Source organism: Gymnoscopelus microlampas (assembly GCF_963454915.1).
Source record: "Gymnoscopelus microlampas genome assembly, chromosome: 6".
NCBI classification, from domain to species: domain Eukaryota; kingdom Metazoa; phylum Chordata; class Actinopteri; order Myctophiformes; family Myctophidae; genus Gymnoscopelus; species Gymnoscopelus microlampas.
This window is the reverse complement of record NC_139943.1, coordinates 16,102,522-16,121,689: the sequence shown is the minus strand read 5'-3', so window position 1 is coordinate 16,121,689 and position 19,168 is coordinate 16,102,522. Positions and strand designations below refer to the sequence as shown.

General features: G+C 41.3%; 1 protein-coding gene across 1 annotated transcript in view; it reads right to left on the bottom strand.

Moving 5' to 3' along the window:
• The window catches only part of agbl1 (AGBL carboxypeptidase 1), a 222,385-nt gene that overhangs the window by 169,379 nt on the left and 33,838 nt on the right, over nt 1-19,168 (bottom strand). Inside the window, exons 3-6 of the mRNA XM_084060959.1 lie at nt 11,875-11,938; nt 11,521-11,667; nt 6,819-6,950; nt 1,625-1,718 (exon numbers count right to left, since the gene is read on the bottom strand). Coding sequence (XP_083917085.1) covers nt 1,625-1,718; nt 6,819-6,950; nt 11,521-11,667; nt 11,875-11,938 — 437 coding nt within the window. The remainder of the gene's footprint in view (nt 1-1,624; nt 1,719-6,818; nt 6,951-11,520; nt 11,668-11,874; nt 11,939-19,168) is intronic.

The following is a 19,168-nucleotide window of genomic DNA, read 5'->3' as shown; positions in this document are numbered from 1 at the left end:
ACTTGAGATGGATGAGTTGAGGAACAGTATAGTTAAGTATAGTATAGTAATGTTATACGTGTAGTATCTTTCGCAGAATTATGAGTATTAGTTAGCACCTAGTTATGAAGTCATATTCCTTTACAATGTATTCAAAGTCCATTTGTTTGCGGTCACACTCAATGGCAAGTAGGTTATAGACCCTGTGCAAGGATTGCAGTAGTCTAGCTGTAACTCTAAGCTGATGGGGAAAAAAGGTTTATATCTATGCGTAAAGCCCTTGGCAGCTACATGTTTTCATATATTTTATTGTCGTGTATGTCCAGGTCCTGGTAGCAAGAACATGCAGTCCAGTATGCTTTATTTTGTCACGACCGCGGACAAGGTGCGAAGTTACACCGCATGTGTTATACGTCCGATTATGTGACCTGCCGTCATTGCAGTGATGGCAGGACGCAACGGGCATAAACAGAATTCGATAGGAAACCAAATAAGGTGTAAAACGCGTGGCATGCTTTTGACAAATTCCTCATACGTTTTATATCCCACGGCTGCCCCGGGGTCGGTGGGAATGGTAGCCTCACAAAGTCCAATAAAAACTTCCATACGTCACACAACGTCTCACATGTAACCCTAGTAACAGTAGAGCAGAGAGATGGTGTGTTGACTGTGCAGCTACTATGGATACGCATGCGCAGTAGAAGGTGTGAGTATATCGCCTCGGTGGCTAAATGAAAATCTGTTTGTGCATGAGCGCCGCCTATACAGGGCTAAATGTGGGAGAAAATGGCAAACATTGGGCCTGGCTTCAATTGAAGTAGAGAAGATGAGAAATTAGGAGTAGAGACGGTTAGGTAGGTAGGGTTCAAGTTGTTAATGTAAAAGGTTACGATTTCCTTTGACTATACTGCATGTTCACGAACTTGAAAGATGTACTTTAAACAATCGTGACAGGTTGTACGCGGGGAGCAGGTACATTTGTTTTCTTTGTTAACACTTGTGTTTAGGCCTGGGTGAAAGGTATCATGACATACAGTAGTGTACCGTGCTTTTTGCCAGTGAAGGGCTGCTTCTCTGACCTAAAAATGTTATGACCTAGTAGTTGTCAGTAACAAGAAGATGTAAGAGAAGGGTAAACTGAAAAGTCATTAGTTGTTCCCCACCTTTTTCCCACTGGTTTCTCGCTTATTTAACCATTTCTCACAGACCCACTGCCACACATTTTTTCTTACTTCATACTCGAGACTGGTGTTTCCAACCCTGAATAAAAAGTTATTTTGACTAATCCCCCTGCGAGCATTCTGGCTTATGTTGGCAGTACAAATTTAAGCCCTCGTGTGGAAGACCCGGGTTTGAATCCCAGGCTGGACAGAAATCTTAAGGAATGCACCTTTAATAGTCGCATTTATGTTGTTGTTTTTGGTGGTGTTTAGGCTTCCGAGTACAATGCAAAAACAATTGGCATTAGCTAGGTACAGTTACACTAAGGTTATCGTGCAGTAATGCAGTGGAATCTGGTTATTCATTCAAGATTACACCTGACAATTTCTCTCATTAGCTGTCTTATTTATGGGTGACAGAGAGCCATTACTAATTGGTTTGGGTCTCTGTGGCACACACTATTAATGGGGATGAGGGCACTTACTTGATGGTATGAAGGCGTTTGGTGGTGTAAGGACTGATAAAGCGATAGATGGCATCAATGGCTCGGCACTCCCCTAACAGGTTTGCTGTGGAAACTGAAAAGGGGAAAGAGCGAAATTTGATTAAAAACAGAGCACTTGAACATACCAAACTGAAACAGTGGTGTTGAGGTTAGCTTGTCGTTTCACTCTGAACCATACCACATGAATCTGAATGAGTCACTGATATCGTTTTATTGCTACATGTCTATATGACTATATTATGTGTCATCAATCATATTAACTGTTCGTGTTAAAATGGTACATGTTGACATACAATTACAATTTAGGCATTTAGACGACACTCTTATCCTAAGCGACTGACAAGTGCGAGATCAGAGTAAGCAGATTAAGTAAGAAACCGATTTTTTTGGGAAAAGAACATGTTGCTCGTTTTGCCTGAGTGGACATTTTTGCAGAAGTCCAAACTTCCCAGGCTCATAAAGTGGGCATGCCTAGCGGATGGAGAACACCTCTCTCTATTTATACATGTGCACGTATAGTATACAGGATTTTATTACCTTGTAAAAGACCTCTCAACCATTTAAGCGGCCTACCATCTCACATTGCCTCTACCCGCCACACATGGCTAGTCTGTCCCCTCTTTCACTGCTAAATATGTAACCTCTACAGGTTGTTAGTGGAAAGAAGCAGTTTAATAGTCATGAACAGGTTACAGTAGTCCACACGTCTTGAAAGACTTGGCTTTTCCGACTTCCATATCCATTACGTTTTGAATTCGCCATTGGCTCATTCTGAGAGGCCTATGGTTACAGTGTCTGGTTTTATACAGTGGCTTCTGTTGACCTGACTGTTTACCCAGCGGTCCAAGCAATAAAATGTTATACTTCTTTTTATTTAAACCACAGCTACAGCTACATTTGGCTGAGCAATCTGGTGCAGTAATACTCATACATGGCACCAACCATCAGACTGCTGAACAAGCCCTGAGCCCTGTCACTTTTAGTACACAGTCCACTTAGTACACATGGCTGCACTCTCTGCTGCAGCGCTAACCCTGAGGTCGGCTGACCTTTCACTACTCGTTTTGCCAAAGACCCGACCGACTAAAGACAAGGGGACGACGTGCCTTTGCGGTGGCCGCCCCCCTAGGCTTCGGAATAGCCTACCCCTCCACATTCGATCCGCCCCGTCCATCGAGGCCTTTAAGTCGCTCCTTAATTAAGACTCACCTTTTCACCTTGGCCTTTACAGACAGTTGAGTCTGACCTCAATTTGATCTCATCTCTCATCCTCATCAATGTTTGTATTTGAGTCTAATTATAGTCTGTGTGCTTCACACACACACACACACACACACACACACACACACACACACACACACACACACACACACACACACACACACACACACACACACACACACACACACACACACACACACACACACACACACACACACACACACACACACACACACACACAGGTAAATGCTATATGAATATGTTCCGATGCTTTGCCTTCACATTTATCTCTCTCGCTTTGTACCAACAGTATTGCTCTGTTTTGCTTGCTCATATATGTATATTGCTTTGTTTTTGTTTTGTTCTGTCTTTGCCTGTATTGCCTTGCTCTGTTTCTTCTTTTAAGTTTGTGCAGCACTTTGGTCAACTACGGTTGTTTTTAAATGTGCTACTGTATATAAATAAAGTTTGATTGATTGATTGATTGATTGATTGATTGATTGATTGATAGCAGGCTCCTTCTGCCTTGTTTCGCTCAGGTTCTGCCGCCTTCTGGTTGTTTATGCTGAGTTTGCAAAATGTGTTTTCTTTTTTTTTGGGGGGGGGGGGGGGGGGGGGTAGAACACGTTATGCCCAGTAACTATACTGCACTCGAGATGTTCCTTTTTACTGAAGTCAAGTTTAAAATTAGAATTGTCCCCGATGTGGATAGAGAGAACAAGCAACTGCAACCAATAGGAAGGATTTGACAAAGGGTCAGTAAGGTCTCATACTCACTGCTTTATATTGCCACGTTTTTCTTTATGCATGCCATGCAAATTAAACTTGGATTTGATATACCTGCTGCTATTTTTTATATATATGCATATTGGACTTTGTACGTTTGTATTGATTTGACTGTGCCTGCCTATCAGTTATTTGACCTGTTCAGTGTTACGTGTTACTCTCATCTCTGTCCTCTCCTGCCTATTCCCTCTCTTTCTGGAACTGAAATGTTGAGAGCTCACACATACAAAGTATTTCACCCACTCTTTTACACCTGTAATCGTGTGCTGTGACAATGAAGTTGATTCTGATTGTGATACTGATAATTAATACATGACATCACTGCTTAACCCACTAATACCGGGAAAGCATCAATGTCATTTTAGATTTAACTATATATCGTCTCTGTCGGATCTGTTGCTTTGTGCCGCGTTTCGAGCTTGTAAATCTGCTATTTTTGATGCTTTTGTGTGATGTTAATTTACAAAAAAAAACACGAAAAAAAACAATAAATGAAAATGAAAATGAAAATCTGGAGATAAGAGGTTTCTGCCCGACAGCAACGATACATAGCAACATACGTTTTTTTCAGAAAACTGTTAGGATTTTGAAGACATTTGTAGAATCGGTCTCAGGTCTTAAAAGGTTAAAGAAGAAATGAGATTGGTGGCTCTTTTGTAACCATGTGGTGATCATAGCCAAACAGCTAGTGCTCTCTGTTTCTCCGTTAACAGTTGGGCCACTGTAAAACTATTGAAATGAGGCTGTCTGTTTGTACAGTACGATGCAATCCATTGTGAGCTTATAGATCGCTATTTTAGGGGCGAAGAGATTTGGTGTAGAGGGAAAAAAAGGATGGAGCCAAGAACAAACCCCTGGGGAACCCCTGAGAGCAACATGAGACGAGAGGAGACAGAGACCATCAAAATGTGGTCTTGAGACCAGACTCAATATGGAGAACAAAAACAATACAGCATGCATGTCTATGAATGTGGATACTTTGGATATTCTCTACTGACCCCTGAGGTATGAGGTATGCCTGACATTTTTATATTACACAGTATATAGTGTGAAAAATGATGTTTCTCTCTCCACTGCAGTCTCCATAAGCTCCGTTCCCATGGTAATACTGCTGTCTGGAGTAAACCTTGTATTTCAGGAAAGAATAACCTGTGTTTCAATTAATCCAATGTAGTTATTTAATCGCAAGTTAATACTTTTCATTGGTTCAATATTTATAAAACCCACAGACACACTAAACTACTTTTTCTTGAAAAAATAAGCTCACAAAAGTACGTGACACTCTTGTACAACGAAGTAGGACATTAATTGATGAAAAAACAACCGAGGCTTCTGCTCGACAGCAACGATATTGTTTGTGCACCATAATCCTTGGACAGCAGCAGAGGAACTCCTCGAGGAAAGCATGCAACCTGCAGCTGTTCCAGTGGCCAATATGACAAGACAACAGCCACACTTTCAGTGTTAATTATTAATGGACCCTAGCATGCCTATTCTGGGCATGTCATAATAAAGTGAACATTGGGCCAGAATTGGTAAACATTCTGTGAAAACAGCAGAGCTACAAGCTCACAACGCATCGCAACCCCCAACGCGTTGTGACCTTGCTGGATGTCATTCCCCTACTCTCTCTCCGCACTTCTTTTTTTCACATTAATAATATTGATTGATACTTTATGTAAAACAGCACGTGGTACAGTAGGACATTAAATCTAAAAGGATGCTAAAAGGATGACACCAACAAGTCCTGGGGACTTGTTTCCATTGTGGTCCTATGTATTGAATTAATCCAATTAGACCACTTCGGTCTGCCGCCTCTGGGCGACTGGTTGCCTCGTCGCTCAGTGGTCCTTCTGGCCGATCCACACGGTCACAGCTTTTTTTCTGTTCTGGCCCCACAGTGGTGGAATGAACTCCCCACTGATGTCAGGACAGAAGAGTCACTGCCCATCTTTCGCTGCAGGCTGAAAACCCACCTCTTCAGGAAACTACTAGTTGTATGAACTCTTGTTTCATTGTTTTATTGGATCTTGTTTATTCGATACACTTATTTGTTTTAGCTCTTGCTCATTTGATTTTCCTATTTGTCTCATCTGTTAGAAAGTAGGTTGATATATTGTACTTTTACCTTAGTTAGCGCTAGGTATACTCTTAGTTGCTTGTTTTAGAAGATAATGCACTTAAGACTTCTGGTGATTAGTAGTTTAGTTCCCTACCTATGTTGAATGCACTTATTAAGTCGCTTTGGATAAAAGCGTCTGCTAAATGACTGTAATGCAATGTAATGTAATCAACATAGCATACAAAATTAACACAATAATACATGTCATGTATTATTTAAAATTAACCTCCCCTTTTAGTCTCCTACAGTAATAGATGTTTTTTCGGGCCAATTTTGAAAGAAACCAGAGTTACACATCCTTTATTTAATGGATAGTGTCAGGGCATTCCACATTGTGGTGGCAGAGCAGTAGAATGAGAACTTTCCCATGTTTGTTCTAAATGTGGGTGGAGTACCATGAACAGTAAAAACTAAATGCAGACAAGAGAAAAGCAACTTGTTTATATGGGACGAGGTCTTCATCTTATAGTGGTATGTGTGTACGAGTGTTTTATTGAGGTTAAGCCCCACTATATCAGGACAGGAGCTGAACTGGGTCAGAGCAACAAAAGAGCTGAGGCCTGCATGTTTTCCACTGAAAAGATAATAATAATAATAGTAATAATAATACGCCGCAATGGTGGATAATTACATCTACAAAATGTGTCAAATAAGAAATAAATAAATCGCCTCTGTCGGGTGGAAACCTCATTATGTCCAAAACTGTTACTTTTCAGGATTCAAATTCAAAAGTAGCAAAAGTAGCAGACCTACAAGCTCGAAACGCGTCGCTTCGCGCCGCGTTTCGAGCTTGTAGATCTGCTACTTTTGATGCTTTCGTGTGGCGCTGTAGTGTGATCAAGTAGGGCGTTAATTTAAGAAAAATACACAAAAAGTTAGAATATGGAGATAAGAGGTTTCTGCCCGACAACAACAAAGTAATGCGGTATGTGTTGAGTGTGAGTGTGTGTGTGTGTGTGTGTGTGTGTGTGTGTGTGTGTGTGTGTGTGTGTGTGTGTGTGTGTGTGTGTGTGTGTGTGTGTGTGTGTGAGAGTAAGTGTTCACCTGATGAGCAGTACACCTGCAGCACCCAGAGACAGGCTGCAGCCCGTCTGGGGTGCTTGCTGTTCTGTCTGAGGAGGCTCAGCGTCAGACGCACTGCATCAGCACTCTGTGCCTTCATACCTATACGACGGTCTGGAGACAGAGAGAGACACACACATACACACAAACAAAGTTGGTTTTCCAACTTTACGGGAAATTGCATTGTCCTACATTCATTCCATATCTAACTACCATGACCCTATGACATCATGAGGACACCAATTCTGACCCCAATTTGACACGCTGACCCCATCAACTGGTTTCATATCTAACATTTTTGTCAGGAACCACACACACACACGCTTGCGAATGCACGCACGCACGCACGCACGCACAGACACACCTGCACGCACAAAGACACTACTTAATTTGTGCCGGAGCTCGGCTCCGGTTCCTGCCTGCTGGGCTCCGGTAAATCTAGAAGGTGCTCCGTCACCTCAAATGCACACATAATACAATACGTTTTTATTTTAGGATATTTATTATTAATTCAACTTTCACATTTTCCCCTCAATGTCCCTTCCTGCAATAGAAAAGGGCCGTGGATGAAATTAAAACCAAGTTACGTATCGTAAATCACCACAATTTAAAAACTTTAATATAATTATTCACTGTTAGAAATATGGTTGGACCCGTGAGCCGGGTGCTCTGACTCCTACGCTCACTAGTTGCAGAAGACTCGAGATGAGAGAACCTGTGGATATATCCCTATGGACGTGACATGACTTTTAGTCGGATTCATGAGCTCCGGCACCTACTCATTTACAAATTAAGCACTGCATACTCACTCACAGAGATAAACACACATACACAGACACACTACACACATGCATGTATTGCACACACATACTGTAGATGTACGTACGCAAGCACATACACAAATACATGCAGGCAGACATATGCACACACACACACACACACACACACCCCCATGGCTAGGTGCCAGCCTTTAAATGAAACCAAAATATAAACAATTTGCACTCCTTTAGCATGGTAATTATTCAACAGTACTTTAGCCACCATCCTTTGCCAGAATATGTTTCCATATCATTGGTCCAGAATAATTTGGGGGGCCTCACTCATTCTTCCTGTCACACACCTTTAGCTCTGCTACTTCTAGAGTGAGAGTAAGTTATATACAGCACTATAACGCTGTGTGTGATTCTCTTTCCAGTTTCCACTATCACATATGTACACTTGTTTGATATCTGGTGCTCTAAGATGACGCTCACCTGCATAAGACTGCATTATTCTATATCTGCTGCTATTTATAGCTGCTTCAAGTGTTTCCCCGGCTTGCACAAGGAGCATTTCTGTCTATTCTATTATGATTTTGGCCATGCACCTTATTTATATGTATTATTTGACATTATGGGCCCCAGGTAATTACCAGGTCTTATGACTTAACTTAAGACTGTTTCGCTATTGTGAGTGGCCAAACAGCATTGCTCCAGATCTTCAAGTTAAGACATAAGACCTGGTAATTAAGACGCACAAAATAGGGCCCTGTGTCTTCCCCTTATTACGGGGCCAGAGCTCTGCTCTGGACACGTATTGTTATTCGCATTATTCTGTCACTTCTGCCACTTTTCGCAGTTCTGGCTGAACCGTGCAGTCGCTTTTTACGAAAGTCGGCCATATGGTAGATGGTCATGAAAAACGATCAAGAAATAATTCTCACACTCATTCGTCAAAAGGTGGCGCTATAGCACTCAATTGAAAAATGCCAACTTTGAACAGGTACAACTCATGCCCTGTTTGACCTACAGCCATGAAACTTGGATACACATATGCGTCTCCTCATGCTGAACAACTTTCACACTCTGACTTTTGACCTCTGACCTTTAGATCTCCCACCATTTTGAATTATATGAAAAACAGTCATTGGCTCCTAACTTCTGCATTTTTTCACTTATGGAAAATCCGTTGGAAATTTTTGTAGAAAGTGGTCCAAAGTTCAAGTGTGAAACGTTTCGTGCAGATTGCTCAAAAATCCCAGGAGGAGATAGATTTTAACTATTACAGTTTTATGAAAATTATTCATCTGTGCCTAAAACATACATGCAGACTCACATTTCTTTGAAACTTTGCAGAAATGTAGAGGGTCATTCCAAATATCACTGAAACCAATCTTACTCCAATTGGCCAAAAGGGGGCGCTATAGCAATTTTTTTTAAAGGCAGACTTTAAACAGGCATAAGTCATGCCTCGTTTGGCCGAAAGTCGTGAAACTTGCTTACACATGTGCCTTGACTCATGAGGAACACACGTATCGATTTGACCATTAAGCTCCGCCCTTAGATTTTCCGCAATTTTGAGCAGTTTGAAAAATACTTGTTTTTGCCAGTTCTGGCTTAACCGTGCATACGCTTTTTACGAAACTCGGCCATATGGTAGATGCTCATGAAAAACTACCAAGAAATAATTCTCACACTCATTCGTCAAAGGGTGGCGCTATAGCACTCAATTGAAAGTGCCAACTTTGAACAGGTACAACTCATGCCCTGTTTGACCTACAACCATGAAACTTCGATACACACATGCGTCTCTTCATGCCCGACAACTTTCGTCGTCTGACTTTTGACCTCTGACCTTTAGATCGCCCACCATTTTGAATTATATGAAAAACAGTCATTGGCTCCTAACTTCTGCATTTTTTCACTTATGGAAAATCCGTTGGAATTTTTTGTAGAAAGTGGTCCAAAGTTCAAGTGTGAAACGTTTCGTGCAGATTGCTCAAAAATCCCAGGAGGAGATAGATTTTAACTATTACAGTTTTATGAAAATTATTCATCTGTGCCTAAAACATACATGCAGACTCACATTTCTTTGAAACTTTGCAGAAATGTAGAGGGTCATTCCAAATATCACTGAAACCAATCTTACTCCAATTGGCCAAAAGGGGGCGCTATAGCAATTTTTTGAAAAGGCAGACTTTAAACAGGCATAAGTCATGCCTCGTTTGGCCGAAAGTCGTGAAACTTGCTTACACATGTGCCTTGACTCATGAGGAACACACGTATCGATTTGACCATTAAGCTCCGCCCTTAGATTTTCCGCAATTTTGAGCAGTTTGAAAAATACTTGTTTTTGCCAGTTCTGGCTTAACCGTGCATACGCTTTTTACGAAACTCGGCCATATGGTAGATGCTCATGAAAAACTACCAAGAAATAATTCTCACACTCATTCGTCAAAGGGTGGCGCTATAGCACTCAATTGAAAGTGCCAACTTTGAACAGGTACAACTCATGCCCTGTTTGACCTACAACCATGAAACTTCGATACACACATGCGTCTCTTCATGCCCGACAACTTTCGTGGTCTGACTTTTGACCTCTGACCTTTAGATCGCCCACCATTTTGAATTATATGAAAAACTGTCATTGGCTCCTAACTTCTGCATTTTTTCACTTATGGAAAATCCGTTGGAAATGTTTGTATGCAGAGGTCCAAAGTTCAAGTGTTAAACGTTTCGTGCAGATTGCTCAAAAATCCCAGGAGGAGATAGATTTTAACTATTACAGTTTTATGAAAATTATTCATCTGTGCCTAAAACATACATGCAGACTCACATTTCTTTGAAACTTTGCAGAAATGTACAGGGTCATTCCAAATATCACTGAAACCAATCTTACTCCAATTGGGCAAAAGGGTGCGCTATAGCAATTTTTTGAAAAGGCAGACTTTAAACAGGCATAAGTCATGCCTCGTTTGGCCGAAAGTCGTGAAACTTGCTTACACATGTGCCTTGACTCATGAGGAACACATCTATCGCTTTGACCAGTAAGTGCCGCCCTTAGATTGTCCGCAATTTTGAACAGTTTGAAAAACACTTAAACCCAGGATTTTTCAGCTATTTGCGTGAAACTGTATCATCTGTGTGATCTCCTTTTTCACAGTTACTTGTCTGTTGGGCCAATGGTGTCTCCCTTAAATGAATGCCTCACAATCCCAAGGTTGCCAGTTCAAGCCTCACTTGATGCAGACTTAATTTAAGTTGAATTGCAAACAACATGACTGTATCAATGAATACATATGCAAATGGTAAAGATAACCTGAAATGCTTATTTGAGAGTACGTTTTTTCAACATATGACATACTTCATTCTGAAAATAGCTGATCTACAATCTCACAACCTTTCATGGTTTGTGAGCTTGTAGATCGGCTACTTTCACTAGTTTTGGTTCTGAGGAGATGTACAATTTCTTCATTGGTAAATGGTTTGTGAACGAGTGATCTTAGCGTTAGTGAAACAGGGGCTTGGTTCATGAAAGAAGGCAAGAGTTTATGATCTTCAACAGACAATATCAGCCTGGACAAAGCTATAGCACTATAGGTAGTGTTGCAGCCTATTAGTCTGAAGGTTGAGAGTTCGAATCCTGTTAATGGCAGTAGGTTGAGATGTCCAATCAAACCATTATGTTTCCATCTCTCTCTCTCATCAATCTATTGTTTCCATGTCACTCTCTCTCTCTTCAATCTATTCCGTTTCCATGTCTCTCTCTCTCTCTATTCACTGGCCCCGTATTATCGCTGCTTGCAGCTATATTCTGACTTTGTTTTCCTGAATTTTTTACCGCAACACATTGAATTTCAGCCAGTCCTGTACACCTGTAAGCTTGCGTGTGGTGTGACAATAAAGTAGCAGTTAAAGATGCTAACCTCTGTGTCCAACCTTGGCCACTAGGTGCAGTAATGGCAGCAGGAGGGTGTAGTTGGGGTTGAAACTCCTGGCGCTGTTCACCATGGCAGTTAGGAGAGCCTCACTTCCTCCTTTACTGATCATGTAGTGGATACGCCGGTCTGTACCTGCACACCACACACACACACACACACACACACACACACACACACACACGCGTTTGAAAATCGTTGAAGTTTGAGAACTGCTGATTTAGAAGGCATTTGTAGAATCGGCCTCAGGTCTTAATGGGTTAAGTGGTAAACACAACTTACTATTACTAGGGAGGAGTGAGGTTAAAAATGCAAGTCAACATCATCCAAAACAGAACTCACCAGCAGACAAAAGTTCATCCAGGACATTGAGGATGTTCAGGGTGCTCTCGATGTCCCCTATATTCTGCATAAGTTGAGAGGGATAGAGTGATGGAGATGGGGATAGAGAGAGAGAGAGAGAGAGAGAGAGAGAGAGAGAGAGGGGGAGAGAGAGAGAGAGAGAGAGAGAGAGTGTCAAACAAACAAACCTTTGCATACAAATTAAATCCATCTGTTTCTCTGTTGTTGTTTCTCTTGTTGTTATACTAGAGTTCCGTATGTAGCATTTAGCTGGTTATTATGGTTCGATTCCCAGCAGGAGACCTGTGCTGTGCTCCATGTCTCTTTCATTTACTAATTATTATTAACGGTTTGCAAATAGTACAGTGGTACGATTATACAATGATGCTAAAAGGACACAAAAAAAAGGACACAAAAATCCCTAAGGGCTTGATTCCATTGTGGTCCTGTGTATTCAATTCATCAGAGACATTTAAAGACATACAATAATAAGAAATCCTCAACACTAGTAGCAATAAACGTATATGTACAGTAAACAGTCGGGGGTCAATTCTGGTGTTAAAGGAGTAGTTCACCTAAAAAAAAATCGTATTTTCTAGATCAATTACACACCCCATGAAGCATTGAATTCATGGAGATTTTTTAGTTTTTGTCGCATTCCTAAGCCAATAATTTGATGACCGGATAGTCTCTTCGGTAGGAGACTCAAAGAGACTCCTTTGAGTCTCCTACCGGATACTTTAGCATCTTTCCGCCGGTCATCAAATTATTGGCTTAGGAATGCGACAAAAACTAAAATATCTCAATGAATTCAATGCTTCATGGGGTGAACTAGAAAATGAGTAATTTTGGGTAAACTACTCCTTTAAGCTTAGAAGACTATTCTACTATTCTACACACACCCTCCCCAGACCAACAAGTGGGGGTTATAGCAGCAACATGGACCGAGAGGTCTTGGCATAATGATTAAATCTGTGAGAGTTATGTGGGGGAAAAAACATTGATTTAAAGAAAATACATTTGATATCAACCAATGCCCTTCCATAACTTTGAATAGCAGCATATGGTAATCAAGGCATTGTAATTCATGCTAACACTAGATGGGGTTGCCCACCAGACTCTGTGTAGCAGCAGAAGCTTGCAACAATTATGAAGACGAGCCACTCTCTGGTGTAGCTTTAAGGTTACAATCTATTTAACATATTGATTGTAGCAGCCGGCAATCTACAAATCCCTGCACTGCACGCAGTATAATGTAGCGCGCACGCACGCACGCACGCACGCACGCACGCACACACACACACACACACACACACACACACACACACACACACACACACACACACACACACACACACACACACACACACACACACACACACACACACACACACACACACACACACACACACACACACACACACACACACACACACACACACACACACACAGGTATTACTATACAGTACTACTGTGACCTTATTCATCTTACCTAAATTGGCAGTGGTGGGAGTATTACTGAGTTCACCTGAACCCATGAGGTCACAGTGTCTCTCTCTCTCACTCTCTCACCAGCGGTGTAAAGTAACTAAGTACATTTACTCAAGTACTGTACTTAAGTAACATTTTGAGGTATTTTTTACTTTAGTGGAGAATTGCCAATTTTGTACTTTTACTCCACCACAATTATTTGAAAACTTTAGTAACTGGTTACTTTACAGATATACGTTATTATATTATAAACCATCCATTAACCACTTTAGCTCTATTTTATACATAGGCTATTTCAAAATAGCCGATCTACAAGCTCACAACGTGTTGCATCGCGACACGTTGTGAGCTTGTAGATCTGCTATTTTCAAACATTTTAGAACTTTTACTTTTGGTACTTTATATATTTTGAATACGTTTGTAATTTTACTCAAGTAACATTTTGAACACAGGCCTGATACTTGTAACAGGGTATTTAATTGCGGTGTTGATACTTTTACTCAAGTAAAACATTTGAGTACTTTTTCCACCATTGTCTATCTCACGCACGCACGCACGCACGCACGCACGCACGCACGCACGCACCATTATCTGCCTGATTTAAATAACCTTCTGCATGCAGTATAGGCTATGGTGTAGCGCCTGCAGAGAGCCCGAGGAGGTGGCCAACCATATGCCTGCTAGAATCCCCCCCGGGGTCCCGCGGTGCAGCAGACTCAGAGTTTGTGTTTTGGCACTGTAACGGGAGACTGTTGCTAAACACAGAGCTCACAGCTTCTCTGATTACCGCCCGAGTTATGCAAAGTTTCCTATTAACTAACAGTAACATGTTACCACATGCACACCAAGCCAAATGAAATATAGCAGCGCAAACTGGCAGCACTCACTGTACATACAGTTAATACCGAGAATAATCAGGTTAAGGTGGCCACTCACCACCACCCCTCTCCAATTTGTAAACAGACACACGTATACCTCTGTCGGGGGTTTAGCTTTGAACTTTTCTGAAATATTGTACATATCTACTAGCTTGGTAAGCCATTCCCGGTCACGTGAATTCACATTTTCATCCACAGGTCTGCAGAAGACACGTGAAAATGTGAATTCACGCGACTGGGATGGTTTACCAGGCTACATATTTACGTAAAGCTGAAGACTTTGGCGTGCGTTCAGTGTACAGTAAACGGTACATGAAAATCAGAAATGCTAAATAGGAGAATTGCTCTCAAACATTTTCAGGTCAAGAACCCACAATTGATGTGTGTTTGGTTCGTAGATGGGGTATTTTTGAACGGCCAAAGTTTAAAATGTGGGTAAACTGATTTTGATGATAATATTAATCAATTTAGCTATAGTCCCCCTGGAACCCCCTCAAGGACCCCTGGGGGTCCCCAGAGTCTATGGAACGAGTTTCCCCTCCACACATAGCTGCACGCTCCAGCAGCAGGCACCAAGGGTCAATGTGAATGAATGATAATAGATTGTTCACAATTTGTTTAACCCATTTAGACCTGAGGCCAATTCTAAAGACGCCTTCTAAATCCTGACCTAAGTTTTCTTCAAATATGTATTCAAAAATTACAAAAAAGTACGTTGCTATATACTGTACATAGCAACAACAACCCCAAAAGGGGTTCCCGGATTGAAAGGTATAGTTCCGTATAGGAGTTCCCGGTCTAAATGGGTTAACTAAGATAAGATAGGAATATAATCTGCAGTATTTTATGAGCAGAGGGGGCGCTTTGGATATCATGTCATCATACACAGACACGCACATGCACACGCACACACACAACATGATCTCCTAGTAGAGATAACTATTACTGTCTAGATGAGCACATTAAATGCTAGACTGTGCCTGTAGTCGTGCACAGAAACATGTGCAGTGCATGTGTACGCATGCAGGCTGGCAAACACAACTTTAGAAACCATGTGGCACACTGTGACCCCACTTAAACAAAGCCTCTCTAGGGTGATGGGCACGGGGTCCAGTGCCAGTGTTAATCCAGACAGGTGGCCAGGCATGGCTTTACCAACGTTTCCCATAAGCCCAGTCCAAATGCAAAATAACCTCTCTGTGTTAGACCCATGGCCCTATCACATTACATTTAAGAGGGCCACCAGACAGGGGGCATGGTGATTTTAACCACTTAAGCCGTATTTTATGCTTCGGCTATTTGAAAATATTCAACGTGAAGTGTTGTAAGCTTGTAGATCTGCTATAAAAACAATAATGATAATAATACATTAAAGCTGCACTACAGTATGTAACTTTCCTCTTCTACCGCGGATTTGAAGGTTTCCTGCGCAACGTGCTGAACATTTGTACCATTGAGCTAATAGAGCCTGCCTGCTTGCTCAGGGGATAAATTAAATCTTGACCATCAGGTCAAAATTCGTGTCAGATCCTGACATGTGTCTGGGTGAGACATGACCTTTGACACGATCGAGATGTCTCAATAGAAGCTTCTATTGAGACATTGACATTGTGTCAGAGAGCATAATGACATGGCAAAATAGGGGTGCCAGTATAGTGGTTATTGCCACCTCTCTGGTTCCAGAATCCAACATACGAAAGTCATACAGTAGGTCTCCGCCAGGCCAGGTTGCCTACCCAGGTCCTGCAAACGTTGGAAGTCAGTCATAGCCAGATAAAATGGAATATGGAGAATTTAACAAATATGTTTTGATCACATGACTTCAGAGATTATGTGTACCGATTTGCGTTGAGTTTGAGACAACATGTGTAGGAGGAGTAGCAAAATGTGTGTTTTGAAGACAAGGCATACATATTTATACATAATAGACATGTATATAATGTACACATAATATTATGTAATATACAGTAGCATATAAAATAGCTGAGTATTATATTAACACGGTAAGCACGCTGACAAAAGTGGCAGTACACTGAGCAGACACTTTAAGTATCAGGTCGTGGAACCTTTGTTATGTTTACAATCATTAAAAGTTATGATGACAGGGGTATTCTTACAACCTGATTGAATCTTTAATTGTGCATTGTTCGAGTTAATTCTATTCTATGCGGTCCACCTGCTGCGGCACTCGGGCCAGCCGCTGTTTATGCATAGCAAAGATACTCATACTCATTATTTTAAGCTTGTTTTTATTCAACACAATGTGGTCCATGTCTACAGCTCCGGGGCCAGCTGTTATTGTGAACTCAGCGGCATAATTGAATGGCATCTAAACAAGACAAGCATATCGTTGGTGTCGGGCAGAAACCTTGTATCTCCATATTTCACATTACATTATCTTTGTCATCACATGACCCCAACAATCAATTATTCAGGGGGGGACTTTTTTCTTATTTCCACACAACTGCTTTAAGGTGTATTAATGAGATAGTTCAATGTTGAAAATGAGTGGTATTCCCCTTTAAATAGATATACTTTTCACCTTTTGTACCCGTTTTGTACCTACCTTTGTATGTATGCTTTGTTTTCCCTGTGCGATGCAATGTAGCCTAATCACTGTACTCTACTGTCTGCTTGTTTTTATGTTTTTTAGTAGGGACTGCGGACGTAAATGAGCATTTTGCTAAATCCTGTGTATTTACGTTGCATTGGATTTATGTATTGTTCATCAATGTGCAATGTCTCGTCTTAACCCATTGATACCTGGAACGCATCTGTGTCACTTTAGATGTCTTTGGCTATTCAAAAATAGCAGATATACAAGCTCGTAGCGCGGCTACGAGCTTGTATATCTGCTATTTTTGAAAAATCGTGAAAATGTATCTTTTATATTTTTTTCCGAAAAATTGTTAGGATTTAGATTTTTTTTAGACACAGCCTCATGTCTCAATGGGTTAATAAACAAATAAAGTGAAGTAAGTAAGTAAGTAAAGTTGTTACGCGGCATGCCGAGCGTCATAATGACTTTAGCTTCTCCAGTCCATTTGGCTCAGTCTGTTCTAGATACTCCACATCCTGTAGCCTCTGTGTGACAGTTGTTGTTAATAATGACTTCAGCTCATTAAGACTGGGGAGGCGACACTCTGTCTCTGGCCGAAAGCCATCAATCATAACCGTTATCACTTCGCACGCTAAAAGGCTGGGATCAGTGTTGCCAGATTTTGCGAGAGAAATAAGCAACCAGGTCTATGAAAACCGAGAGCCCAAAAGAAGCGACCTAAGCCAAGAAGAGCACTTTAAACCTACGTATACCATCGGATATTTGAAAGTAGTCGATCTACGGAGATCTACACGCACTAAGCTCACAACGCGTCGCATTTTAACAACACAAATCTGGTACGGGGGTCTCCGGCAAAAAGTATTTCCAGATGGGGATACATAGACAATTACATATGAAAAACAAACGGTTGAGATCCACTGGTTCAAACAACATTAGGAAGCAAACCCAATTAAGCAAATGCACTTTTAGAAACAAGGCCAAAAAAACACAACCACCAATATTTACAAGCAACTTTACAGGGTGAAAAAAGCCCAACGTCGCTTATAATGATAAGCGGACATGGCAACCCTGGCTGGGATGCGAGGCTGAGGTCAGCATGGGAGGGGATGATGATGACAGCTGTCCCGGGCCCAGAGTCCAGAGGGGACCAAAAGAACCTGTACACTGCAGAAACTTCAGTGATGTTTATCTCTCGGAGTGTACAAATAGCTGAGTGGTTAGTGAGCCCGCCTGGGGAGCCAGAGCCCGTGGTTCGATTCCAGGCCAGGCCAGCAATGTGTCGATGTGTGTCCCTGAGCAACACTCTTAACCCCTAATTGCTCCCCGAGTGACGTAGAATGGCGTAGTTATGGATGGATAAATGATCCACTCTAAATTGATACTGTACCAATCGAGGGTCTAAGGACAGGGGGTGTTGTAGTTTCCTTTGGGCCTGTGAAGCCCTTTGAGACCGTAACAGTGATGACCACCATGTCAGTTTTATAGAGATCGTTATATAAGATCCAACATCTTTATTTGTTGACATTTATGGGTAATAACATGTTTAGAATATCTTTTGCAGGGCTGACAGAACTGAAGTCTCTCTCTCTCTCTCTCTCTCTCTCTCTGAAACATCAACAGGCTGTTGAAGCAAGTTTCAAGTGCTTTATATTTTCCATGCGTAGACTGTATTTTATGTGATGTGAAATTGTGATTGTGTAATTAGGATTGCATTTATCTCACAGTGAGATATGAGACACTGAGATATGAGGAAAACGTCTCCAAGTGGCAGTTGGTGGCCTTGTGAGTGGGGACTGTGGGTTCTTAATCAAACAGCACCCTAGCAATGGACTGTTTGTTTGTGCCGATCACAGAGAGACACAGCAAGAGCTTTTTCTCCCCTGAAGCTACAGTATCTATAAACAAAACTCCAGATCAAATCTTCAAATCAAACACCCCCCTTTTGCTCTCAAGTATACACTGTCTTTATTCTATTTCTGTTGGGGACCAAAGCCACTGCACATAATATGTGCAGTGGCTTTGGTCCCCAAAAGAAATAGAATAAATAACAATACTATTGTTCTTTGCACATATTGTATTACATATATATTATTTACTTTATATTCTTTATCTTTTTCTATAGCGACTTTTGCTCTTTTTGAACTTGAATCCAAGTTTTGGAAAAATATGAGGTTTCCACCCGACAGAGACGATATACAATATTTGTAATCAGGGGACCATTTCTGTCCCTCTGTGTTTTGGAACAATAAAAGGCAACCTCAGCAACACTCAAAGCTGTGCAAAGAAATCTGCTGATAAAGCTCAACTAATAACGCCACAAGGAAACAAACATACACTTGTATCCTTCATGTTAACATCACACCCT